General features: G+C 32.3%; 4 protein-coding genes across 6 annotated transcripts in view; 2 read left to right on the top strand and 2 right to left on the bottom strand.

Moving 5' to 3' along the window:
• Nucleotides 1–895: 895 nt before the first annotated feature.
• Nucleotides 896–4,740, top strand: Ero1L (endoplasmic reticulum oxidoreductin-1-like protein). Its single transcript, XM_018456432.1, has 9 exons — nt 896–1,200; nt 1,341–1,591; nt 2,289–2,492; nt 2,565–2,722; nt 2,805–2,990; nt 3,081–3,127; nt 3,496–3,844; nt 4,185–4,478; nt 4,557–4,740. The coding sequence occupies exons 2-9, from the start codon at nt 1,490–1,492 to the stop codon at nt 4,606–4,608; spliced, it is 1,392 nt and encodes a 463-aa protein (XP_018311934.1). The 5' UTR covers nt 896–1,200; nt 1,341–1,489; the 3' UTR covers nt 4,609–4,740.
• A 1,671-nt stretch (nt 4,741–6,411) lies between these two features.
• On the top strand, nt 6,412–8,254 carry Ric (Ras-related protein interacting with calmodulin). The gene is made up of 5 exons (XM_018456437.1): nt 6,412–6,949; nt 7,051–7,107; nt 7,288–7,361; nt 7,480–7,671; nt 7,800–8,254. Exons 1-5 carry the CDS (start codon nt 6,769–6,771, stop codon nt 8,019–8,021), a joined length of 726 nt encoding a protein of 241 aa, XP_018311939.1. The 5' UTR covers nt 6,412–6,768; the 3' UTR covers nt 8,022–8,254.
• A 3,617-nt stretch (nt 8,255–11,871) lies between these two features.
• On the bottom strand, nt 11,872–18,504 carry LOC108728130 (uncharacterized). Of its 3 annotated transcripts, XM_018456511.1 has the most exons (8): nt 17,852–18,504; nt 17,709–17,771; nt 15,695–15,932; nt 14,949–15,249; nt 14,777–14,855; nt 14,214–14,387; nt 12,414–12,515; nt 11,872–12,140 (listed from the first exon to the last, which is right to left on the bottom strand). In XM_018456511.1, exons 3-8 carry the CDS (start codon nt 15,859–15,861, stop codon nt 12,004–12,006), a joined length of 960 nt encoding a protein of 319 aa, XP_018312013.1. In that variant the 5' UTR covers nt 15,862–15,932; nt 17,709–17,771; nt 17,852–18,504; the 3' UTR covers nt 11,872–12,003. The 3 variants fall into 3 exon arrangements, with proteins under 3 accessions (XP_018312013.1, XP_018312012.1, XP_018312014.1); XM_018456510.1 differs by lacking the exons at nt 17,709–17,771; nt 17,852–18,504 and having other exon boundaries at nt 15,695–16,220; XM_018456512.1 differs by lacking the exons at nt 14,214–14,387; nt 17,709–17,771; nt 17,852–18,504 and having other exon boundaries at nt 11,873–12,140; nt 15,695–16,220.
• A 2,792-nt stretch (nt 18,505–21,296) lies between these two features.
• Hcf (Host cell factor) overlaps nt 21,297–27,466 on the bottom strand; it is a 12,111-nt gene continuing 5,941 nt past the window's right edge. The window contains 8 exon segments of the mRNA XM_018456514.1: nt 21,297–21,533; nt 21,685–23,732; nt 23,813–24,191; nt 24,300–24,527; nt 24,607–25,931; nt 26,017–26,197; nt 26,347–27,212; nt 27,215–27,460. Of these exon segments, the coding sequence (XP_018312016.1) occupies nt 23,608–23,732; nt 23,813–24,191; nt 24,300–24,527; nt 24,607–25,931; nt 26,017–26,197; nt 26,347–27,212; nt 27,215–27,460 (3,350 nt within the window). The 3' untranslated portion in view covers nt 21,297–21,533; nt 21,685–23,607.

Below are 27,466 nucleotides of genomic sequence, written 5' to 3' on the forward strand. Positions count from 1 at the left end.
TGAATAATTTGTGATAGTATTAAAATACACCCTTCTATAACAAAGGCAATTGTCTTGCATCACATAATTATGCTCGTCTCATTTTATTCAAATACCCTCCGCAGGAGGGTACCAAATGGTTTTAGTCGAACAATTTTGTTGATTCCTTTATTTCTATTACAGTTCACGTTCAGATTCTAATTTTAAAAGCATCGGAGTAAATTTTTTTATGTCCCGAGTCGCGAATGCAGAAACGACCATACGAATGTAGTGAATTTCAACATACGCGCATAAACAAAATTATTGGAATCTGTAGATGCTTCTTTTTATTATCGTGTCATTAATCAATTCAAGTTGAATGTGTTGTATGTACTCGTGATTATCTCGTTAATATTCCACGCGGAGAAATTATGTATCTACTCCGAATAACAACATGTGTTTACATTACAGTGACAAATGGTATGACCCGTTGCTGCTAGACGAGACGCTTTTCTCACACATGCGCGGCGACAACAGCATCCCGATTCAGGATGCTGCCCTTTGCCTCACTCTTGAGTTATTTTGGCAGACATTTAATACGTGTGAAAGATTAAATGCTTGAGATTAATTAAAAATAAATAACAGTTCGTTAAATGCAGCATTAAAATAATAAGCAAAGTTATATATTTTGAGCGCCTAGTAATCTTAACTCTCGACAGCCAATAACAGAATGCTCTTGTTAGGAACTTGATAAACGACTTTCTATTCCCTAGAAAATGAATCTTTTGATTGGATAGCGAATCATGTCGAAAATACTTTCTGCACTTTTTGCCTTTCTCCTTTTTTCCTCTCTTTCTTTCTCACACATACGTCTATCTTATTTTAAGTGCAGGAGAGAAGACGTTAACGTACAGCTGCAACAGCAAACGGAGCAAATCTGTGTATTGAATCTTCACTTCAATCTAGTCGGAGTGAGAAAGTAGGGATAGTTGTAGGCTTGTAGGCGTGTTATCACGTATGATATACACGAATCAACCTATCCCACGTAGTGCATCCGTGCTCCACGTTTCTCGTATATATCATGTATGTACGCTTGCGTACGTATAAATATCACATACGTACAAATGTCACATAACCCGCCACGGACGGCACGTACGTAAGGAGAAATCAGGAGAAACGGCAGACGGTCCAGAATCCTAAAATATTGTCACGTCCACGGGAATAAGACTGTGTTTTTCATACGTGCGTATTACTCCGTTTTATTATAGTTATCGTTCTCTTTCAATTGAGATACTCGAGATTCTCAAATACACGTAATCTCGCGATACGCGGAATATTGTTTTGTATCAGATCGAATCATCAGATGTTTACGTTTCCCGCAGCACGTAGACGCACTGATGTGACTTGAGAGCAACGGGGTTCCAGTAGTGTGTGATTTGCGTTGTCACTTTTATCACGGTCTGATTAATGTTGCGACAAGCCGGTCGCATTAGCGACTCTTCCTGAAACGAATCTTGAAACTGAAGGAAGAATGTTCTACCGACTGCTCCTAGCAATTTTGCTTTTCCACCTGCAAGTAGGCGGAAATTATTTTGGAAGTAATTCTAAGAAAGATGATCAATGTTTCTGCAAGGTATCGTGAATATTATTCTTGATGTTATTTTCTAAGATTCGAATTTATTTTGTTTTTTTTTGTTTTTGCATTTTGCAGTTTTAAAGGTAGTATTATTAATTTTATATCACATTTTTATTTTTAAAAGCAATGAAATATTAAACAGGGTCAATGATCAAGCCAAAGATGGTTGATAAATTACAATACTTATTTAATTGAACACACAATTTAAAATCTATGTAAAAATACAAAAATATGAAAGATCATAAAATATAAAATTAAATATATAAAATTAATATAACATATCCTAAAATGTCTCACCGAATTTAATGAATATTTTATCATCTAATGTATAACTGAAAAAGGATGGATGGTCCCGAAACGTCTTATTAATTTTACATATTTGATTTTATATTTGATGATCTTTTATATTTTTATATTTTTACATAGATTTTAAATTGAATATTCGATTAAATAAGTATTGTAATTTGTTAACCATCTTTGGCTCGATTATTGACCTTGTTTAATATTTCATTGTTTTTATATTAACAGGAGCGTCTTTATACATATAATATTTATTTTTCTAAAATAAAAAATTAATTATGTCCTTATAGAAATATCTTAATGTAATTAAAAATGGTTATATATTTATAAATACTATATTTATTATATATAGATTATATTATTATATTTATTATATAAAAAATCAAAATTATAGTTGAAAGGGTCTGTAGATGACTGTACGTGCAATGTTGATACTGTGGACTATTTCAATAATATGAGAATATATCCAAGAATTCAAAGTCTTCTAGTCAGAGATTATTTTAGATTTTATAAAGTAAACTTAAAACAGGATTGCCCATTCTGGGCCGATGATAGTAAATGTGCTATACGTTACTGTCACGTGCTACCCTGCCAAGATGTAAGCATTTTTTATATTAAATGCTATTTTAAATAAATAGTAGTTTTTTTTATTTTCTGTAACTTGTTGCAGGACGATATCCCTGAAGGTTTAAAGGGAGATATTCCAAGAGATATTCATCTTAATGAAAGTCCAGTAGATAAATACAGAGCCAATGCACAGATTAATGACTGCAGACACAGTGCAAAAGATCATAATATGGAGCTTGGTTATTTGAACACAACAATTAGGTAATTAGTAGAGTATATGTTAATATGCAAGTAAAAAATCAAAGATTAAGCAAAGATAAATTAAAGATAAATTTGATTATAGTTCAGAGAATTACAAAGAATTTGAACGATGGCAACAGCATGATGATGCACAAGATAATTTCTGTGTAAAAGAATCTAGTCCTGGAGAGTATGTGGATCTTTTACTTAATCCTGAAAGATATACAGGATACAAAGGAGCCAGTGCTCATAGAATATGGCGATGTATTTATATGGAAAATTGTTTTAGGTATATGACTATGTTATACCAAATATGTTATTTGTGTTTATTTTATTGTATTAATTTTATTCGAGTCTATATGTCATATTTTTTGCATAGGCCTGAAAATTCACCTCACATTTTTATACAATCTTCTAAGATGAACGGTAAGTTCTGCATTGCATCTCAAATCCATTCTTCATATAAACCTATGACTCAAGCGAATAAATCATATTTTTTCATATAATGCATAAATTTTTACTTATGCTTATTTCAATTGTAGTTTAAACATATTTTTGAAATCATTTATATAAAATATCATTTTAATTTATTTTGAAAAATAATACTAAAAAATTTAATATAATTATATTAACATAATTATAATTATAGTTAACATTAAATTAAACATTATTATATAAATTACACTGGAGGACGTGGTTCCTGTTGTTTGAATAAAAGATACCATTTCCTATGTATTTTTGCGCGCTGAACACGATTATTATTCTTTATTCCTAACATAAATATATTCTTTCAGGAATGTGTTTAGAAAAACGAGTTTTTTACCGAGTTATATCCGGTTTACACACCAGTATCAACATACATTTGTGTTCAAAATATTTGTTGGTCCTGCAAGATAGTTTACAAGTTTCACCTGACAATCAATGGGGTCCTAATTTGGATGAGTTACAAAGAAGATTTTCTCCTGAAACAACAGGTGGTGAAGGTCCAAGTTGGCTAAAAAATCTATATTTTACGTATTTACTTCAGTTGAGAGCTCTAGCAAAAGCTGCACCTTATTTGGAAAGAGAAGAATATTATACAGGTAATGAAGTGGAGGATGAGGATACAAGATTGGCTGTGAACGACATATTGAATGTTGTTAAGTAAGTATATAATATTTTTTACAATATTACAGGATGGGCATCTAAAACAAAAACACTGGAATAAATACATGGGTATATGATATCCATTTCATAGTCTGTGTAACAATTACTCACCTCATTCACACTGGGTTAAAAAACTGGAGGTGACCTCCATGTGACCTCGAAAAATCGATTTTTTTGAAAAATGATTCATCATATTTGTCCTCCTTCGAATTATACAATTGGTCTGAAACATTTTTCTCTACTGTGTTTAATTTTCGAGATATTCCGGTGTTTTGTTTTAGGTGCCCCACCCTGTATATGAAATAATTATGAATTATTTATGCAATTTGTATTTTAGATCATTGCCGGTACATTTTAACGAATCAGTTATGTTTACCGGTGGAGCAGAGGCACAAGTGTTGAAAGAAGAATTTAGACAACATTTTATAAATATTTCACGTATTATGGATTGTGTAGGATGTGACAAATGTAAGCTATGGGGTAAATTGCAAATCCATGGCCTGGGCACTGCGTTAAAGATATTATTCTCAGGAAAATTTGATAAATGGGAATCAACACTTAATAACCTTAATCCAAAGTTATTCTTTTTGGAAAGGAGTGAAATTGTTGCTTTGGTGAATGCTTTCGGAAGGTAGATACTTTATTTCTAAATTTTATATAGAAAAGCAGAAGGTTTCTAATTTGTTAATAATATAATAAATTTTTGCAGGTTATCAGAAAGTATTTTTGAATTAGACAGATTTCGCAGGATGATGAGATAACGTATTATCTATTTGTAATTAGAGATTCTTCAGTACCACTACGAAACATCACGTAAACACATCACATCGCTTAGATTTTCTAAGTAACCTTTTAAGTGCTCTCCTTAATTGTAGATGGTGGATTTTAATGCATCCGACTTAATTGTGTGCGTTTGTATTAATAATTTGAACGTTGCACATTTAAATTAAATTAATATAATTATATATTTATATATTATACATCATAATTAAATAAATCTCATTCTATATTTTATATAAAATTTTATACAAGTATTCTTTCTAAGCAACAAGGACAAAAAATATGTTGGTCCATTGGAATAATTCGATTATTTGAATATAAAAATTTCAAAGCTACGTAAACGTTAGTTTAATTGTCAACTGCAATTAAATTTTGACTTTAGTTAATGGTAATTATCTCTTCCGAATACTATAGGAAAACTGTATACATGCACATACTCATAAATATGCATAATATAGAAGAGTTGATTGCACCAGTGTTTACTCATGCAAATAATTTTAATAAGTTTTCTTCCCACATATTGCATTATAATTATATAACGTAAACAGAGTTATATAACACAATTATATAACGTAAACTGAGAATTATTAATTAAGCTTAGAGAAAAGGTTATTACAAGTGATTATCATAGTTAGATGTATTTATCTTGTAAGACTGGCGTCCGAATTGATATTTTCTTCCGATTTATATTATAGCTTTCCAACTCCGTCTGTGATAAATATTTTATCTAAGGCAACTATTTATAGTTTAAATTTATATACATTATGCTTTGAAGTTGGGGTTTTATTTATACAATACATATTTTTATAATCAATGGGATATAAAGTCTTACTTATAAGAGTGATTCATTATTTACAAAAACATAGAATGTTTTATAGAATTACTGTATATAAATATATAAACGCAATATAAAAATAATATCATTTTCGATATGTATATATGCATATATAAAAAATATGTACCTATATTTTATATATATACATATATATAATATATATATGGCTTGTGTGCAATAATCTGGATTGTACTTGCGAATTTTTGCATATATGTAACGTTTTTATTCATATTATTAGAGACAAGCTTAGTATGGTATATCAATATTTTACAAGAATAATATAAAACGTAGTCATATAAATAAAGAAAGAGAAAAATAAATTTGGATACAACATTAACAAAAGTATTTTAATACAATTCAATTTTTTTCAATCCAATCTGACGTTCTCTCCAGGAATTAGGATAAACCTGAAGCTATGAATTTGAATTTTAGTGATTGAATTCTCGACGTTATAAAATATATGATTTGCTAAGAATAATAAGTAAAATTTATTTTAAAAGAATACAAAATTAGAGCCAAATTTAATTTACTTGTGTATTAAAATATATTCTTCTAATAATTCTGATTCTTTTTCTAGGATATCGAAAAAAAAACGTACTCTAATTGTATTTTCTAATCTTTTAAATTATCTAAATGAAATGAGAGAATTCACATAAACAGTTATTTTCAAACATCACTTAATTAAAACGAAATAACATAAGTTTAACATTTATAAGTTATTCAGACATATTATATGCTATCTAACATCTACATCGGATAAGCAGATGGTAAGAATTTTCCACTTATGAACAAATTGATTTGCATTAAATCGATGCATTTTAAAACCTTCTTTTTACTATGGATTTCTAATGGATTCCACACACACGCGTACACATACACACACACAATTAGGACAAAATACCGGTTTAGCCATTAAATCATATGAATGACAAGCATTTACATGACAGGCTTCGGAACGAAACGCACGCGCGCTGTCATTCCTCGCGAATTTGATCAGTGTTGATCAGCGCGCGTTCCAGTCGCCAGACGTCAAGTCATGTTGTGCGGTACCACGAGGACTTGAGTCTCAACGTGTTTCTCCCACACGTTAAACATGAGTCACAGCGTCGTCCACGACGTTCATCGCTCAACAGTCGCCGACAACAACACGGGTGTGTCCATTGAATTGGTCGCGCTCCGATACGATGCGATCAAGTGTGCCAGTCGCCGCCTCGTCGTAGGATAAGTGTGTCGGCGCTCGTCGCGGGTATCAGGCCACGTACGTAGTGTACGTACGTATAATAATACCTACGCACGTCGCGCCGGTATGCACGGCCGATCAGCCGCCACGATGACTACGGCGACGACGGCGGCTGGCATCCCGCATGACAAGAACGTTGCCTGCAACGGCAAGGACGACGTACGGGTGGTAACGCAGCCTACTATCAGGAGCGGACTCAGGGTATACAAAATCGTGGTGCTGGGCGACGGCGGTGTTGGCAAATCAGGTATCCGTCGTCTGATTGATTTATTGGAGTAATGTTTCATCAAATCATCAAACGTTTGAGTGTACATATTGTGTACTATAATTACATGTCTTGCTTTTCAGCTGTCACTTTGCAGTTTGTCAGTCACAGGTTTCTAGACTATCATGACCCTACAATAGGTAAGTCGCATTCTATGTAAAGAAAGTTGGAGCTCGTTAATTCTCGAGTAAATCTTATAAAGAAGTAGAAAACAACTAGATATTAATCAACCAATGTATAGAGTCTGAGAGATTAAACATCTAATTCGAGTTGTCAAGATCAATGCACAAATGAAATAACTCTTTCTCTTTTATTCATAGAGGATTCATATCAGACACAAGTAGTTATCGATGGTGAGGCAGCTCTCCTGGATATTTTAGACACAGCTGGACAGGTTCGAAACTTATATATTACAATGGTCACAACATTATACTACACTGACACGTTCTTCATGTATTCTTGTATACTAACGGAAATGGATCCTGACTCTGTATACTTACTGTTGTATACAGGTGGAATTCACAGCAATGCGGGAGCAATATATGAGATGCGGCGAAGGTTTCATGATATGTTACTCGGTAACAGATAGGCATAGTTTCCAAGAGACAATGGAGTACAGAAAACTAATATCACGTGTTCGCGCCAACGAGAACATTCCTCTAGTGGTGGTTGGCAATAAGTTCGATCTACAACATCATCGAAAGGTGCAACAGATGCTGTCGAGTTGACCATGACATATCAGAAATCGTGAATATAATCGCGATAATACGGCATACAAGAACAATGAAATATTGATTTCTCGCATACATATTGAACTTGTCGCCTATTTTAGGTGACCACGGAGGAAGGCAAGGCATTGGCGGAAGAACTCGGTTGTCCGTTTTACGAGACATCCGCCGCTCTCAGACAATTCATAGACGATGCATTTTTCTCGCTGATCAGACAAATTCGCACTAAGGAGAGGTCCCGCAGACGCAGCCGGTGGTGGCGAATTCGCTCGATCTTCGCCTTTATTTTCCGACGGAGGAGACATGCTTCTCACCGTACTGTGTAAAACTGATTTTTGATAATGAGTTCTTCACTAGAGAGTTCGTTGTCGAGAACCGACAACGATAGCGATGACGGGAGTAATATCATAGCAAGCCACAACGAAATAGATATTACCCATAACTTTAATTTACGCGATACATAGTTACCCTTATTTAGAGACTGACAATTCATTAACATTTCACTGCCTTATCATTGACCCTAGTATGTATTAGGTGTATGCAGAAGTTTTAGTCTTTTTTTTTTTCAATGTTCTGGTATAATTATTTTAAACTCAAATAATTTATCGCCTTTTCATCTATTTGTAAGACTGATATCGAATTATCTGAAACGCCATATTTTATAATTAATTTAATGATGCACATAATCTTGCAAAATAACAGTGAACACGACGAATAACGAAAAGCTTTAAATACGATATTACATTCGGTATGAATTCCAGCAAAAAAACATTGCTAAAGCATGTGAATCAATTTGCTTCTTGATGAAGGTACTGTGTCTTATAACATTTTCGTTATTTTAAAAATAATTTTGATATATATATTAAAAAAATATATGATTAAGGCTTTTGTATATCTGATGAGATATAAAAAGTGTGTTCCATTAAAGGCTTCTTAAATCAGGTGAAACTGATAATGCCAAACGCTATTATTGTCAATTACTTAAATGATTTGATTGAAAAAAACAGAAGAAAAGTACTTATATTACATATAAATAAAATAAAAATTAAAAAAAGACTAAAATTTCTAAAGCATATATCTAATATTTTGAATGCAAAGCAAAGTGAAATTGTCAAATAAGCTGGAACGCACACTTTGTATTCATCTTAGACTTGAGATCTCGAATTACTCATTCGTGCTGCTCAATTAAAGAAATATAAAGCATGATACATAATAGATTCATACTTTCTGTAGAGAATATGTATAGCATACACTTGTGACTTCCAGTTTTCTATAATGACGATTTCTCTCTATTTATCTCGAAGGCTGTTAATGTTTATTTAAGTTAGGTTTTACAAACGTCAGTGGCGATAAAAAACAAAACCTAAGGCAACTAATTTTGTATAAGTAAATATTTCATAAATATTTCTAACGAATCACTTTTTTGATAGCTATAGACACGTTACGACACATTTAAATTTTATTTTGTTAAGTAACATACGCGACCAAAGAAAAGTATATAAAATGTTAATGCAAAGCAAAAGTGATTCTTAGCGAAGAAAAATAAAAATGCAAGATATAAAAGCTTTATATAAAAACTTTACAAGATAAATAGCTGCAATTTAAAAAAATGTATAAAATTGAATTTTATTTATTTTAATTTAATTCAATGTAAATATAAAGACTATGCTGCTACAAGTTATGAATGAAAGCTTATAAAAGTTGCAGTAAATTGCAAAGTTTAGAATTGTTATATATTTAGTATTATTAATTATTATCAACATAAATTACATGATCTCTAAAATATCTCAAAAAAACATTTCTTTATTAAAACATATGAATATGTCTATTGTAGACATAAATAATTGAACTGGCAATAAGTAAATATATTATTTCTATACAGACACAAAAGCTCAGAAAAAAATATCATGTAGGCGTTAAAATAATCAGAGTTTATATATATGTGTGGTATAAATTATATTCCAGTTCAAAGAGCATTCGAGTGCAGTTTAATATTTACAATAAATATTCTAATTATATGCAGCTCATCAAATATACGTATATATATAATATATTTATGTAATTTTTAAAAATCAATCTAATCAGTCATTAATTATTCTTTAGTTTTAATTTAGTCATAAACTGGTGTGAGATTTATAGTAGCTTTGGAAAGAAAGTCATTAATATATACACATACAAATGCAATCATTTAGACATTAATCCATGTAGTTATTATCTAGTCATTACTTAATTTTTACTAGTCACTTCGTCATTTTGTATTTTGTTGTAATATATTGACATATTATTTTAATTATAAATAATCATCGATTAACGCACAATTTTCCATTGTAATTCTCGAATTTGTTGTTATGTTATGATTGGTATGACAGTATATACCGTGAATGTATATATGTGTATTATTATATATTATATGACATTACATATTGTTAAATGAGAAATATTAGATTTGTATAATATTCGTTCAATATTATGTTTGTATGATTTAACATTTTCTATGTTTAATGGCAGTTATTACAAATTATTGCAAGCGCACATATATATACACATAATATATTATGAACATTATGTTATTAACATGTACTAATAATTTATTTTAAAGTCATAGCAGCAGATATGACTCTATTTGTAGCAGTAAATACAAGTATTATTGACAGCATTTATGATGATGAGTTTGCAACATATAATTGGTATAAAGAATGATTATATTGATTAAAATAAACGTACCAATATGCACACATACTCACTCACACACACAGTCTCACACACACAACACACACAAGCGCGCGTATGTATTTGTGTGTAACTGCATGTTTAGAGAAATTTACACAATTTGTGCGGCATTGAACATAGAATATTTGTGCGTTCATATCAGTAAACAGGAGTATCATAATTATTGTCTTAGAATTAAAGATATGAAAAACAGAAGTAACTGTTAATGAGATAAAGTAACCATGGCCATGTATCGTTATGTCGTCATCTTATCATCATTACTATATATAAAAAGGAAAAAAATAGTAAGAAAAATTGTAAGATGTCATTAAAGATCGATATAAGTAACATTATTACGTTATATATCACGATATTTATCAATTAGCTGTTAGAGAGATTAAGCCTCATACGTAATACGACATAAATTATGGATCTCGTATACGATAAGAGAACATAATGGAAAACAAAGTAGTGACAGGCATGTAGAGAACAATAATTTATAATTTACGAAGACAATATGATAATCAACGATCACTTTGACGTTATATTTTTTATTTCATTTTTACATACACAAATTTTAATAATATGTAAAATATTGAGAAAGAGAAACTGCAGACTAACACGTGTAATTTTTTATGCAATAGATGATAAACTCGATGCTATACTACACAATGATACATATAAACATCGCATAAGTATAAACCGTAGGAATTTTGCAATAATATCGTGAAATTTTATGTAAGCTGAATATATTTTGGATATATGCTAACAAGAATATAAAACTGATATATATTTTGCATTATGGATATAAAATAATTTTTTTAAGATATAAGATATAAGGAATGTAAAGAAATGCAATTTTAAAATAATTAATCAATACCATGCCTAATTTTCATTATTAAAAATTTGTCATAAACTTGAGCTGTCTTTATCCTTAATAAAAATCGTAACAATATTTTTTATATCGAAATTTATCATTCATTATCCATCCAATAAGACTGCAGTAAAATTGGTAAAGAAAAGTTTAAATAAAGATATTTACGTAAATAAAAACTTTTCTCATCTTTATATTTTTATGTAAAACATTTACAATGTTATGCACACAATTTTACTATTTCTTTTGAGTCATATACATATAATAAAACCGTATCAAAAAATTATTGCACACATTTTGTCTAAAAATTATTAGTGTAATAATTATTGGCATTCATTTTCAGATCTTTCAATGATCACAGTATTCGCTCACTACATAAAGATTTCACATATGGCCTCAAACGTATGTATATAAAAAGAAATGACCAACTAATTTTGGCACATCCATACATTACAATTAGTAATTTCATCTTCAGTATTATAGAAAAAAAATTATTTAAAAAGTACATACTTTTAAGATAACAACGTATAAAAAATATTTGTACCATAAACAATTAAATGTGCATTAAATGTGCATACGATACAATTGAGCACAATATTTTACACAATGCATAGTCAAAAGTTTATAATCCACGATGTGAATCAGAATATCACTTAATGTATATATATATATATTTTTTTTTTAAACTAAGTATCTCGCGTTTTGCAAGACTGCGTTATTTATTTCTAAGTTATATTGCGTGATACTGATATAATTTTGCCTCCAGATTTCTTTGTGGCACCTTGCGTTTTATCATCTTCTTCATAATTGTCTGGAAATAGCGCAGTTTCCTCTGTGTTTTGTATGTCATCTCCATTGTTATCTACATAAATGATAAAAAAATAAAAGAAATTATTGTGAGTTTATTGTCCCTTTCACAAATTTTTAGATCCAGATTTCTACGTCGAATTGAATAGTGTGTATAATAACAATAAAATAAAAAGAATGAAAATCTAATTGAGATTTTATAAAAAGTATACTAAGAGAACAAGTTGAATGTGAACATTATGAGAATATTACTTTCACAAATTACAACACTTCGGAAAGATAAAAATTAAATATATGCAGTGATCGCTATGTTTAAAGTTTTAATTACCACGTGCACGATTTTCAGGATCTTCCAAAATGTTGATAACTGGATTATCCTGCTCTGCGGAATTATTCGTCGTGTCATTGGCTTGTTTCGATTCCGTTTCAACTGAAAGCCATGTAAGCTAAATTACTATACTAAAGTAAAAAATTCATGTGTCTCTGAAAAATTTTAATTACTGTTGTTTGTTATACAGAATATGACAACTGTATATAATACGAATTATTATTAGATACGCGTGTTAGTAACTAATAATTATATGCAACTTCCTGCATCAGCACTTGTAAACTCCATGCAGTTAATATAAAATGTTAGTTTTTTATATACCATATTATTTTCATAGTAATAATATCAATACTAAGTATCCGCAACCAATCCATTTCCCTTGATATATAGCCTAAGCCTAGAAGCAGGAATATCTTGCTGAAAATATTACACATGTAAGATGTTTTCTCATGCTATTGAGAAACTTGTTTTACGCTTGATATTTTTAGAGAGTTAAAAATGTTTTATAGTTTATCACATTTTTTTATTATTTGACATATTTCTATAAATACAAATCAAAATTTGTAATGCACATTTTTTTAATGGTTTATACCATTTAATCATAAAATCCTATTAATAAATACAATATTACAACAAGCTCTAAATAAATCGCAAAATATTTTAAAAATATTCACAAACTTAATAATTATCATAACTTAGTTATAAATTATAAACAATCTTATTTCATCTCATTCTATATACAGATTTACTTTTATGAAGTACATAATTATTTAATTTTTTTTAATTATGCTTAGGAAAAAACAATATATTTATTGTTAAAATAATTAAAATACAATTCTTATAGAAAAATAAATTATTGCATCTATTAACTCAGAAATTGTACTTGTGTGACTGTGCGATTCTCAGTCTATAAACTGTATAAATTTTTATAAGTATATAAATATTTTGTACTATTCTATTGTATAATAATATATACAAAATTAGACTTCGTAAGCCTAACATAAAGCCTAAGAAAGTGGACTATTACTATTTTATTCTATAAAGACACAATTTTCTGTTACAATACTAAAACAGTCTTTTATGAAAATTTCAGCGTTTGATAGAGAAATAATAGTTTATATATTATTATGAATAAAAACCCAAAGGACCAAGAACGATCCATAATTAGAAGCGATATATACTCTATTCAACGCGAGACTTACTACTCTTCGCTAATAGGAGGCAGCGTAGTGGGCAAAATAAGGAGATGTTGAGATTATTTCACCCATTCAATTTTCTAAGCGTGCCTTATTTACGTATATAAAAGGATACATCTCCACTATGCTGCCTTCTATGCACGAAGAACGGTAAATCTCTCGTTGAACAGAGTGTATAATGAATTTGTTTTTAATAGAGCCCCAGTGAAAAAATTTCGCTGAAATTATTTCCACGTTTTGGAACGTTTCAACAGCAAATTGCTGAAAATTTGCTGAAATTTCACTGAAAGTGAATTTTTCAGTTAACATACTAAAAAATCGCTGAAACTGAACTGAAATTTCTCTGGAATTTTGATAAAATTTTTCTGAAATTTTGCTAAAAATAAATTCAGAAATCATTGAAATTTTTTTGAAATATTGAAATTTCGCCGAAGTGTTCCAAAATGTGAAATAATTTCAGCGAAATTTTTTCAACAAAGAGAACTTTAGAGAGAGAGTCACAGATACATGAAAATGTGAATTATGTACAAATCTACTGCAAACTTTTAATTTCATGTTTGTGGCAGCATTCTCTCGCCTCGAGGACGGAGAAAGGTATCACTACCTTTCTTCAACATAGTCACTGAGAAACGAGGAGTTTGGCGCACAGCACCAGGTGGGTTGATTGGTAGGATCGGAATTCCGTGGAACTTCAAACCTCGCTGACCAGCTACGGATACTCTTACAGCAGACTCCGGTACAGGATGCAACTGAGACTTGTTAATGACCACTGTCGTTGCTAGATCAGCAAATCCCGACAATATCTTATAATGCTGAGTCAGTAAAAAATGTGCAAAGGGGAACGAGCTTGTAGTCGCATTAATTCTTGCGTGAGCAGCCCAATCGGAGTTAGAACTTAATGGGGATATTGACGAGATTTAAAAAAAAGAAAAATAGAAGATATTTTTCCCGTTGTTGAAGCAGGGAGTGCAATTAGTAATCTAAATTAGCAATATTTCCATTCGTACAATTATACTAGTAATATACTGTAGATATTTCTTGTATTAAATAAACTACTCAAAAAAATTAATTTCAATAAACATTCAGTTATAAAAATGCAATTATTAATCATAACAGAAAATGTAAATATGTCAAACAAAATTCATGATAGAGATAATTATAACTTACGCGGCTCAAGATTTGAAGTCTCTTTCTTCTCAGGTGGTGAATTGCAACCAAGTTTGAGTTGATCCATTTCTCCTTTCAGCTATAAAATCACCATCAATTTGATTACACTTTTCAATCATATTATATTTTAACTTTACTATTAGTATCTAACTATTAAATAAAAAGTTCGTACCCTATCTACTTCTTCTTGAAGTTTCTTATTCTCATCTCGTTTTACATCTAATTGAGTATTAATTGTATCCTTTTCTAATCTCAATGTTTCTAATGTTGCAGTTTTTGTGGCGTCCAGTTTGTTTAGCGAGTCTAGCTCACTTCTACACATAGTAACTGAATCTTCGAGTTCCTCATTTTTCTTTTTAAAATCCATCTGCTGCTCCAAACGAACGTGCAAGGAAGCCAATTCATCTTCTGTGTGCTTAAACCTTTGTTCCAAGTTACCACGCAACGTTACGCACTGATCTCTTTCTTCAGCACTGAAAGGAAGATTTAATTTCTTCGTTAGAATGAGATTTGAAATTTTGTTAAACATTTTTATATATTGTAATGAGTAATAATCTGAAAAAAGAATTTGGCAATGGTAATATTATTACCGTGCATGGTGCAAGTATAAGCCACAAGCAAAAATTTTCATGAAAAACAAATTCACATACATTTGTTGCCTTAAAAATTATATGACAATCATAATCCAGAAAGAGTAGAAACTCGCAATGTTTCTGCAACAGTCTGACATCAATATTTCAAGCAGTTACCTTCATTATAAACATTTAAACGACATCGTAACATAACTCTTTGGTAACCACAACTAAATTATATACATCAATGACTGTCATTCATTGCAGAGACAGTGGTTAACAAAATTCCAAGTACGTAGTAAGATTTTACTTGATGCAACCAGCGATGTTACCAGTTTAAGCCCACCTTATTTTAAGCTGTTCGTTCAAATCGTCGATCTGCCTGATGAGCTCCAGATTCTCGGAAGACAGAGTCCACCAGCTGCAGACGAGCATGAGGCACGCCAGCAGGAGTCCTCCGACTAGGAGGGGCGGGCATCTGCCTCCGCCGACTCTCATACTGTCGATTCCCATCACTCTTGCTTTCGTGTCGTACGCCGGCTCCCGCTCAACGGAACATATGTCACCTTATCGTCGATTTATCTCTGCAAACAACCTACGTGTCACGCGCTTTTTTTTTTTGATGAGAAACGTGATCCGCGCGTAACCCCACTCCGTACGCGGAACGCGATACTTGTCGGGCGACAAAGCGAATTCCACGTTGACGTCGTCGACGCGCTACGCTTCGCCTCTCTCAGGAACAGTTTCGCGTGATAGCCATTTAAAAATCGCGTATTTTAGGCACTTTAGGGGGGCGTGCTCCGATATACGCCGCCGGCACCGGCAGCGATACGACGCCAGAATGCAGATATGACAGCGTTTTCCGATTCTTTCTGCGGACACATGTGTATACAGGGTGTCCCAGAAAGAACGCATTAAAAATATACAATTACTTTACCGATCCGAGATTTTATTTCCTCTTCGAGTACTCGATCGAATAATATACTTCTGTCATTATTTTTTGATATTAAATGTTGGCTAATTTTTTTATTAAACTTGAAATTTGCACGCGCGTGACTTTATTTATCATAAAAGTTTTGTTATATTTTTATTAAAATAATTCAGTGAAATCTCTCTCTCTTTGCTTTTAGAGTTGAGAATAATAAAAAATATACGTCGTTAGAGACGTCAAAAAAATGTTTAATGTTATTTTATTTCATATACATCTATTATTGTTTCTATCGGCAAAATTGACAATCGGCGACTGGAATACTTGCACTGATTGCACTGTATTTCAAATGATCGATCGATATCTCTCACTGTCTATTCAAATCATTTTCCGTTTGCCGGAAGTACTTGTTTATGATCATATTTAAAAAGACAAGATTAGATTTTCCTTTGTAGCTATTTTAATTTTTAATTTGCCCCGGCGTTCTCATTTGTTAACACGATCACGAACTACCTTTTGTCTAACGTAAGATAGAGAAAATTGTAGGTCAGCGATAACCTTGGCGAGATAAGCGCATATGAGTAATTAACATAATTATGTGGTATAAATAAGAGGAACAAATTTTTATTCTTTAAAAACAGTTATCGGCGTTGCTATAATAATCGTAAATAATTATAAATTAATTTTTTTAACTTTAATGAAATAACAATACTTCAAAAATCATTTTAAAAATATATAAAAAATTTTGATTATACGACGCTTCGTGAACCATCAGCGAATCATCTCGCTGATAAATTGCGAATGATTTTATGAGAATTATTTTTAAAATGATTAATCGTGCGCTTGTCTACATTCTATAACTGTTAATAGAAAACGTATAACGCTTTGCATGTGATACAATCGATTTCTAGATCCTTGATGAAGATAGATTTACGGTTTGGTCATTTAAGGACGATTATCCCCTCTGTAAATGCTGAATCATCGCGCCGTATAAAATCCGCTGGATATGCATTAGGAAAAATGACCTTGCTGCTATCTTTCCTTTCACGATTCTCAACAAAATATCATATATTGATCTACCACTATTTGCAATTTAAACGACTGGAGGAGTTTTAATACACATACGTATAGTAGCAGATTGAATTAATTCGGCGTAAAAGAGATATTAATCTACAAAAAAGTTGATCGAACGGTAAGATAAATTATCTTTTTACTTTATACATTTTTCATAAGTAAGTTATAGGTAATAAAAGTCACAATCAAAAGTTTTTTACATGCATTAAATTATAATATATTATAAAGAATTAATCTATTTAAGCTCATACATCCATATATCGAAATTAAAAATAAAATAAGAAAATTAATTAACTTTTGACTTAAACAAACATCTCAATTAAATTATGTAACTTATAATACGTAATAACAGCAATACCTTTAAATTGCAGTATCGCGCTAAAGCAGGTCGGGATTTTAGCAGACGAGCACAGGTAAACATCTAGAAATAACGCACTTATGTACAAAAACATCGCATTTATTCTGTTCTTTTAATTATATGTATATATAATATATATTTACTTAACACTGTTCCATCGAAGAGAACTCATAGCCGATCAGAGCAAACAGAATATATATCCGATCTTGATGAAAAAAAAACCAACAGGATGGTGTCACCGGATTTACGGCACGCGGTTCGTTTCTAATCAACTAATTAGACACAGAGTTCAGGACAATTGAAGATCGATCGTAGATCGTGAGCACTGTGAGCAGTCCTGTCCGCCAACAGGATGAGACTGATGCGCGACTCGCCGTTTGTTCGCTCATTATCTCGACGAGCGCGATCGCAACCAGTAACACCGGTCTGATAAAACGCCGCTGATTCCCGCTCGCGATGCACTGTTTGCAGCGATCGAAACTGTTCTGACACTTATCTATACAGTAATAGGATCGCTTAACTATTCATTTATGCGGTATTTCTTCTGTTATAGACTCTATTTTACACAATTTTATCGATCTACTTTTTGATTTCGTCAAATCTTAGAAAAATGGAAATTCGACGCGTATTCATAAATTTTTATCGATCATCTGACGCGAGAATATTAATATCGTTAGTAATGTGAGCCGATTAATTTATATCATTTTAAATAATTGTGGACTTGATTTATACTTTCTTTAACATTCGATTATTAAAATATTACTTATCATATAAAATATATATATATATATCCGAATTAATAGAAGAGAACACGGCTATGTTTCCATCAATTTTAGGACTTATTTAATTTGATTTAATTTATTCATGTTTGAATTTATTTTTTTCACTCTATTTTTCTATTAATTTCACATCTTATATAATACTTAATGTTATACAATTGAATAATTTTAACAAATTATACATATAGTTCAAATAAATCAAGTCATAATCATTATTAAAAATGAATAAATGTATGAGTGCGCAATTTATTCTTTTCTTTCAAGCGGAAAATGATCACTACTTTCGGAACATCCGGTATTGTTAATTTATTCATAACGATGTATTCTGTATTGATGCTTCGTAATGCGTTAGAATCGCGTGAAGGTTGTTTCGAAAGTGAACAAACCGAGTACGCAACATTTTCTTTTATCGCCTTTTCACATTCTTTACAATATATTCGCCTATACATATATTTTAAGAGAAATAAAATATATCATAAATTTCTCTAATGGCTTTCTTGTTTTTTGCATCATTGCGTGTCAAACGCTGGGATCAATTAAGGATCATTTGTCGTGACCTGTATTTCTTGATTATACTGATACTTCTGGGAAACGTAAGCCGGTCGTTACATCGTTTATCTATTACGAAAAAGAGATCAAGTTTACTTGATCGAAATGATCGCAAGATGTATAACGTAATCGGGTAAATCGAATGGCAAAGATTTAAAGTAATTTAATTTATTTTTATCTTGATTTTGAAAATACGGTTACAGACGAATTTTTCAACGATCATCGAAAGTCTACGAATTGAAACTAAATGTATTTGCCATCGACAAATTCAATTAATTTCTTCTTTTTAAATGATTTATTGTCAGTGATCGGTAGCACATGTACGCTACACTTGCAATTGTAAAATTGCGATGCATTTACAGTGAGAGTTTGCATATTGCGGTATTAAATTCGTGCGATAAAAGCGACGGTATTTCCTGTCTAGACTCTGCAGTTGGAAAATATTGCACTAATCAGTTCTAAAAATAATCTGCAAAGCCTCGTGTTAAACGAACGAATAGATAGTTGATGTTTCTTCCATATATTAGATGTACAAATGATTCAATGAAAAAGCAATTCGTTCCTTAGGCTAACCATGCGTCTTTATTTTTCTGCTGTCAATCGCAGACCCTACTTAATAACATCGTATTAATTAAAAAAGGTATAACGTAACGTACATTTTAGATAGGACGAATAATTTTGTATATTCTTATATTAAGAAGATACGAAAAACAATGTAAAAAATATATCGAATATAGTCTTTTTCATTTTGAACGATTCTCTATTGTTATTGTTTTACATTCATCGTTATGCAACGGAAAAAAAGTAAGCATGGAACAGGTGTTTTATACATATAAATACAAATTTTGAATATAAAATTAGAATATTGATAAAAAAATTTTTTTCATATGTGCATCGGGTCTGCGATTAGGCACGCTAGTTCCGTAAATATCCGTGTATTATCTAATGTTATTCGAAGGACTTATTTACAGTATGATTCATTGTAAATCCTTAGAAGATGTGTACGAGAGAGAAAGGATTGTAATTAACAATTACAATCTTCACTTCCTTACTTTTAATTTGTTACGTATATTCAATTTTATATACGTGCTTTCTACACACATACATCTTTTTATAATTCTTCTCGCACGCATCATTCCAATTTACATAGTTATAGCTTATTACAAAACGGTATAGTAGTTATATACTCATCACTATATATTGCGAAACTTTCGTCGTGTGATGTACTATTATAAATCAATTAGATACTCACAAGAGTATCTAATTTTGTCCGGCGACATGTGTAGATACATCGAACCGGAATCCTTATCAAAAAATACAAATCCGCTTAATATCATTGCAGGTTTCATGCAGTGCAATATCATCCATTTAGCACACATTATCCACAACGCGCTAAATTATATCCATCGAAATATCATCGCAACCTTTTATTATCCTATTATATGGCGCGTAAATCACTTTCACCATAATCTTTTTGTCGGTGTTTTCTAATAACCTGCGAATTTTTAAATATACGATTAAGATTTAGTATAGAAAAAGGATTTGTAGGAAAGTCATGGTCCGACGCTGACTTGGATCTTTTGGTCTCTCGTACAGCAGATTAGTTCAATCAGATTGAGAATCTTTTCAATTGGTACATAAAAATAAAATGGTAAATAATGTATTTGCCAATCAGTATTTTCTATCTTTAGTAAATTATAAATTGAAAAAATGATTCATCACGAAAATGGTGTCCAAATTAATAAATGTCTAATTAACTTTGCCCAACTTAACATATATTGTCTCTGTGTTATTAATTACCGAAGTAATATTTTTTTAAATCATTAATATCAGTAGTAAACGTAATAATTCTATTCACTTTTGTTCTTTTATAATAGTTCTGCTCGATTATGATTGAATAAAATGAGACAAGAATTAAATAAATATGTACGATTCGTTACTGCCAAACAAGACATTAATTCTCGAAAAGATAACACGAAATATTTTGAAGTTATCAATAACTGTAATAAATTTTGTAATATTTTTGTTGTTGTCGCTGTAGTATTTTTGCAATAAAATTTATTTATAGTATTTATATGTAAAAAAAAACAAAACACAAGTTTGTGAAATGGAAAGTTTATAATACAAAAAGCAAAAAGTTAATTACTATAAGGAAAATGATTAAATTAAAATAAAGTAAATATTTGTTCAATTGTAAAGCATAATGCATGTATACATTTTTATAAGAACACAAAATATTGTTTTTTTTTCTAGTGTCCATAATTCATACAATCTGGTATGAAGTATAGAAAGCATAATGAAGGTAAAGATTGTATATCGTATAAGAAATTTATCTATATTTATTTGCACGACATACTTCGGTGAAGAGTATAAATGCAGTAGCGGCGATTTACAAAGAAAGGGATACCGGTGAGACGCATGGTTGTAGTGACAATCCAAGATATTTTTATACACAAGACTTATGTGTACAGACACAGATACAGATTAGTGTCATCTCCTGTCAACAAAATATATAAACAAAATTAAACAGCTGATAACTCCTTATTGATTACTAATGATACAGATCATTCTATTTTTTTCTCGTTTTTTTTTTTAACATAGAGGATCAGCACAAACAATATTAAAATAATGCATTTAAAAGTATATACCATTTAGTTATCTCATTTACATTATACACACTATGTCTTCATCTGCATTTCCAGGCAATGTTTCTAAAGATGTATAAGAATCCATGTAAAAAATAAACAATTGCAATTGTACATTTAATTTAAAGTTCATTGGTACTACGAGAGTACCCTCCATAGTTGGAGATAATCTTTCTATAACATACAGATTTCCTAGTAAACTTTGTAAACGTAAAACGTCAATATAACAAATTGAGCGTTTGGGACGCTGTTAGTAAATGGTGTTCTATTTGCTTATGACATATATGGATAACGGAAAGCATATGTATATGGATAATCTAAAATAAAAATATACGCTTAAATTATTGCAGCATTCAACATAGTCAACCGAGAGAAGCGAGACTGCCGACAGCTTTTGTAATAAATTTTTCCACTTATCAAAAGCTTATCCAGTATTTTGATTAAAATATAATATGCTCAAAAAAAGTGTTAGAGGGATATTACATGTGCCCCTTTCTAATATATTGTATTTTTTTCTCTTACCTTTCCTTCGCGCATTAATTGTCCAATTATTTGCTATTTGTCTTAGAGCTATAAAAGATTAGAATTTACGTTAAGGACATACAGCCTACAGTTATTCAGATATATCAATATTCAAACAATTGTTTCGTTGCTGTTTAAAAATATCCTTAACTTTTCATGTGTGAAGTTTTCTTTTATCCACTAAAATATGAATAACCATCCTAGTGCCCGATTCTTAAAGATATTCATTAATTACATATATAGTATAATTCATTTAATAGATATATTATACAAAATATCTCTGCACCGTTGCAATTGTTTGACAAAAGCATACAAGTAACTTAATATTACACATGTTTCATAGATAATTTTATATTACGGATTGGTTCTTACTATCGATAACATATTCCTGTCGCATTTGGCAGTAACACAAAAATATCGGAATAACATATAACACCGACCGTCACGTAAAATTGGATCGATGACAATAAAAACTTCCTTTACTGCGTGAAACTAAAACATAAACGAGCAGATTGAAATAGGAGATTAATCAAGGTTAAACAATACATATAGCTTCCAATTATTCTATCTTATCAAAAAGTATTTTATTACTTCAAAATACGATAAACACAATTTTTTCGGTGCAAGAATTTTATGTACACTAAATACCCTACATTTCAAAAGCGAGCTTGCTCTGCATATAATGATGAATGCAAAAAGAATGCAGATACTCCATCAATGATAAATATATTATAAGAATTTGGATGTTTAAAAGATATCTTTGTCAAACATATATATATAATTGTTTAAACAAATATGTAAAATGTCGAATATGAATCCTATTCGGTTATTCATTCCCATGCAGTCATACATTGAACTCATCTGTTGCCAGATAATGAGAAAATCATAAATGAACGTGTCAGCCATGTTTTTACGTGATGCAAGTATGAGCATTTAGATGCGATATGTCGTACCGTCCGTTAGAAAACGCTATAAACATGGAAAAAAATTTATTTAACTCCAAAAAATAACCATGTCGCCATTTATTAACGATACTTATGTCTTTACAAAAAAAGATTCTTGCGCACTCTCACGAAAAAATAGGATGACAGCGAGTAAGAAACGTAGTACAGAAAGACGTTGACGTTCATACTGAACACTAAAGAATACTTTTCTCTTCCAATTCTTACACATAGATTGAGTCTACGGATACCTCTTTTTTTTCTTTCCTTCTCTTTCTCTCTCCTTCCACCGTTTTCTTATCGTTTCTTATCGCACGTTCATATCTTTCGCTTACTTGTATATCACGTCATTTAGCTGATAATAACATTGATTTCATTATCGTTGTTAGGCATATAGAAATTAAATAATGAGTAGCGTTGCTTATGGGAGTTTCGGCTGTACGAGGCCAGGGAGATAACAGGCTCACGAGAAATTATCACTAGGTGGTTCTGTTTTCATTTTCTTCTGTGGAGAAGTCACTTGCGAGCGTAGATCTGTGCTAGCGGGTCTCTTCGCTTGCGAATTACTTTTCACTGCAGTGGTTGGATCTGCTAATAACAAAGTGTTTGTGTGTGTTCAGGTGTATTCCTTTGAAAAAATTTGTTAAAAGACAAATCGCGTGACTAACCTTGCAACCACCTGACTTGAGTGGCTGGTCCGTATCCTTTGTCGTTTCGTGCTGCTATTCTAAAGATTATGGCCGGTTTCGTAGTGGTGTCCACGTGAGCGGCATTAAGGGCACTATTGTTCACCGAACAAGAATTACTCGAACCGCAATAAACTCTAATAAAAGCTAACTGATTTGGATTCGACACAACTGTTTTTGGTTCTCCGTCATTGTTCAACGCGGTACTTCGCACTGCCAGATAGACGGAATATTCGAGAATGGGCCCAACGTTACTAGACGGTGGTTCCCAAGAGATTTGTGCACCGTCTACGGATTTTGATATTTTTATAGCACTCGGTGCGCCCGGGTATCCCGGAAGACACGTCTTGAATGCCGCTACCTATAACGAAAGTAAAGATTCATAATCAAATTCAGTTTTTTTTCTCTATTGAAAAAATTTCTCTTTCTTCTTATCGAATGTCGCTAAATATAGAATTGAATCGGTTACCTCGCTCCAAGCACTTCGTCCACAACTATTCACAGCGGCAACTCTAAACTTGTAGGCAGTTCCAGGTTCTACTGCTATTTTAGTTCTTCCTTTAAAAACATCCATTGTCAAATTCTGTGTCACATCTAATGGCTCATCACCAGGAAGATAATAATGCTGAACAGTAAAACTAGTTCCTTTTATCACTCCCACATCATACCATTCTACTTCTTTCTTTTCTTCTTCGCTCTATAAAAAAAACAGTTAATGACACACATTTGTATTTTATTTAACATAATAATGAAATGATACAATTAATAAAATCTACCTGTTCATTTTTTATTTTCATCGTTGGTTCTGCCGATCCTAAAGCAGCAGTAGCTAATGTTGTCAAAGCTGTTGAATCATCTCCTGTTTCTGATCTGGCATCATTAATCTTTTCTTGTTTCTCTCTTTGAAGATTTTCTTTCTTTGAAATGACAAAGTCATCTTTTATCTCCATTTTCATGGGAGTATGTACTTTTTCTTTCTCGACAGGTGCGGCGACACCATTGATCGATGATATGGGCAAATCGGGCAATATAGCCTGTTCGTGTTTCATAAATTCATCTTCCGGCTCTGATTTCATTTGAATAGTTGGTATAATAACGGGAGTTATTATATTATCTGCCGCAATCGATGTACTGTTATCAGTAATCATCGGTTCATCATCTTCGTTCGATTTTATAAAAGAACTCTCGGTTGGAAGATCAGATTCCAGATCTTCAATTTCGTCTTTTATCTCAATTTTCTGAGTATCGTCTTGGGGTTGATGCGATGTATCTGTGTCTTCGGTAAGATTTTCAGATATTAGTGATTTTTCGTTTTCAGAAATCGATTCACACTTAATGTCTTTCACCAGGCTGTCCTTAACTTGCTGAGTTTCATCTATTTCCGTTGTCGGATTTACAACGTCCGTTAGAGAAGTCTGTTCGGATGAAGCCTCAGCGGCTGATTGTACTAAAGGTAATTCGGATTTTGTTACTTTTATATCGACTACTGACTGAGAATCCTTCATCTCTTCTTTTTCACTTGGTAACTCTGAATTATCAGTATTAGTTTCCATAGCTGCTTTATCATCTACTGGTGAATCATCAACATCTTTAGATTTCTCGGTTTTACTAGTGGTAATCGATTCAGGAAGATCGGCTGTCGGCGCTTCTTCATTCTTTTCGGCAACATTTTTTACAGCCGATTCCTCCGTTTGAATATTTGCAGGTGTATCAACATTTTGTTCTGTTACTTCCGCCGATTCAGTGTTGGACGATTCGGTAGCATTTTCCGCAGTAGGTTCTTCATCTACATCCATTTTTTCTTCATCTTCTAGTAAGAGATCGTCTATCGGACCATCTACTTGCGGAAGCACAAAGTTTCCGTCACCGTCGACTTGCATTGGTTCTCCTGCACTCATCTGAGAAACTAAAGCAGCCGCTGTGGTCGCCTCGTTACCATTACAGCTATCCTCCATTTTATCATCACCGCCGGCACCATCATCCGTAGCTACCATGAATGATAAACCACCAGATGGTTCCTGAACCGGATCTATCAGACCAGCTTCTGCTGCTAATGCAGCTAATGCAGCATCAGTAGTAGCGGGGCCATCCGAAGTAGATGCTAAAATATTATTTTATCATGTAAATTAATGTTATAAATAATTTTCATCGTTTTATGTTATATATCGCAATATAATTTTACCTACCTAGAGAGGCCGATGGTTGTTTTTGCGGTGAAACAAACAGCATTTTGCTAGCGTCTATTGAATCTGACGCGCTAGAAGTAGTTACTATAGAGCTACTACTTGTTGGTAAAAGCGTCACCGTCTTTGCGCTTATACCCGGCATTTGCAAAGTCACTGGTTTTCCAGATACAGCTACTGCTTCCTACAGTTTGATAAGTATTTTACAGTTTGACAAGTACTTATAAAAAATTCTTATAAGCTAATTATCATATTGTTTAGTGATCGGTTTAATAATAATTTTAGTTCATATCTTGTAAAAAAAAATACATAAATGTTGTTTGTTACACTTACAGGTGCCTTTTGTATCTGTGGTACTGTAACGAGTTGATTCTTGCCAGTATTAAAGATGGTTTGCGCACCGCTTTTTGCAGCAATAGTTACCGTCTTTGGTACACCGCCTTGTCCTGGGACTGTAATAGTTAAAGGTTTTCCAGCCGTTCCACCGCCCATTGCACCAGAGGAAACAACAATCATTTTGACACCCTGTTGATTCGTGACATGATTGGTAGCTGATAATGGCAAAACATTTACGGGAGTAGCTACAGAAGTAGCTCCTTGTCCTGCACCAGCTTGTGATGTTGTTACAGCTTGTACAGCTCTTAGACCAGAGCCTGTGGTAACAACGATAAATTGATTAGTTCTGCCGACTAATCCACTGTTTCCTGTCGGTTTGGTGATCATTATGGTTTGTTTGCCCGTAATGTTCTGTCCTTTGCTCATCGCCACTATGTTGGACGTTTTCATAGTCGTGAGGATTTTTGATCCCGCAACCGTATTAGGATTTACCAATCGCAATATTGTCGGTCCCTGATTGAGAGGTTTCGCGCCGGTTGCTTGGACACTTTTGCCTGGAATAAGGCTTACCTTAGGTACTACCATTCCTTGTCCAGTTTTCAAAAGATGTACAATCTGCTGACCGGCTATATTTTGGCCGGGCTTTTGCAGTATGATCTGCTTGCTTTGCTGTGGTGAAGCAGTGCGCAACACTGTCGCGCCAGGTGCAGCGAAACGTATTTGCTGACCCGGTTGAACGTTCTTCATCCTGATAGTGTTGGATGCAGTCGCAGCCGCGACTGCGGTTTGTGGCACGATCGAAACATTGTTCATAGTAATCTTTGGAGTGGCTGCTGCAGCTGCGGCCAAAGCAGCGATTCCATAATAGTAGTAACAGCTGTTTGTTGCTGCTCAGTGGTAACCACTGCCATTGTTGCAGTAGTCACTGCTGCTGAGGAAGTGACCAGAGGAGACCGAATACGTATGACGTTACCGGTTGCGACTCTTGGGGTCATAGGACTTGTCGACTTTTGAACCGCTTGTGATGGTACTGATTTTTGTACAGGACTTGCACTTTGAACTCGTAGTGGAGTTGCCACTGCTGTTGTCACAGCTGTTGCTACGGATGCTCTAACGG

This window comes from Mycetomoellerius zeteki, unplaced genomic scaffold, assembly GCF_001594055.1.
Source record: "Mycetomoellerius zeteki isolate Tzet28-1 unplaced genomic scaffold, Tzet1.0 scaffold58, whole genome shotgun sequence".
NCBI lineage: Eukaryota > Metazoa > Arthropoda > Insecta > Hymenoptera > Formicidae > Mycetomoellerius > Mycetomoellerius zeteki.

What these genes read in the sequence shown, in the direction of transcription:
- Ric (XM_018456437.1), top strand. Translation starts at nt 6,769, where the DNA reads ATGCACGGCCGATCAGCCGCCACGATGACTACGGCGACGACGGCGGCT. An exon ending in CGGCGGTGTTGGCAAATCAG is followed by an intron (nt 6,950 to 7,050) that starts GTATCCGTCGTC and finishes CTTGCTTTTCAG; the next exon opens with CTGTCACTTTGCAGTTTGTC. An exon ending in ATCTACAACATCATCGAAAG is followed by an intron (nt 7,672 to 7,799) that starts GTGCAACAGATG and finishes CGCCTATTTTAG; the next exon opens with GTGACCACGGAGGAAGGCAA.
- LOC108728130 (XM_018456511.1), bottom strand. Translation starts at nt 15,861, where the DNA reads ATGGGAATCGACAGTATGAGAGTCGGCGGAGGCAGATGCCCGCCCCTC. An exon ending in GACTTCAAATCTTGAGCCGC is followed by an intron (nt 14,388 to 14,776) that starts GTAAGTTATAAT and finishes TTGCTGATCTAG; the next exon opens with CAACGACAGTGGTCATTAAC. An exon ending in TCCTGAAAATCGTGCACGTG is followed by an intron (nt 12,141 to 12,413) that starts GTAATTAAAACT and finishes TCATTTATGTAG; the next exon opens with ATAACAATGGAGATGACATA.
- Ero1L (XM_018456432.1), top strand. Translation starts at nt 1,490, where the DNA reads ATGTTCTACCGACTGCTCCTAGCAATTTTGCTTTTCCACCTGCAAGTA. An exon ending in TATTTGAACACAACAATTAG is followed by an intron (nt 2,723 to 2,804) that starts GTAATTAGTAGA and finishes ATTTGATTATAG; the next exon opens with TTCAGAGAATTACAAAGAAT. An exon ending in ACAATCTTCTAAGATGAACG is followed by an intron (nt 3,128 to 3,495) that starts GTAAGTTCTGCA and finishes ATATTCTTTCAG; the next exon opens with GAATGTGTTTAGAAAAACGA.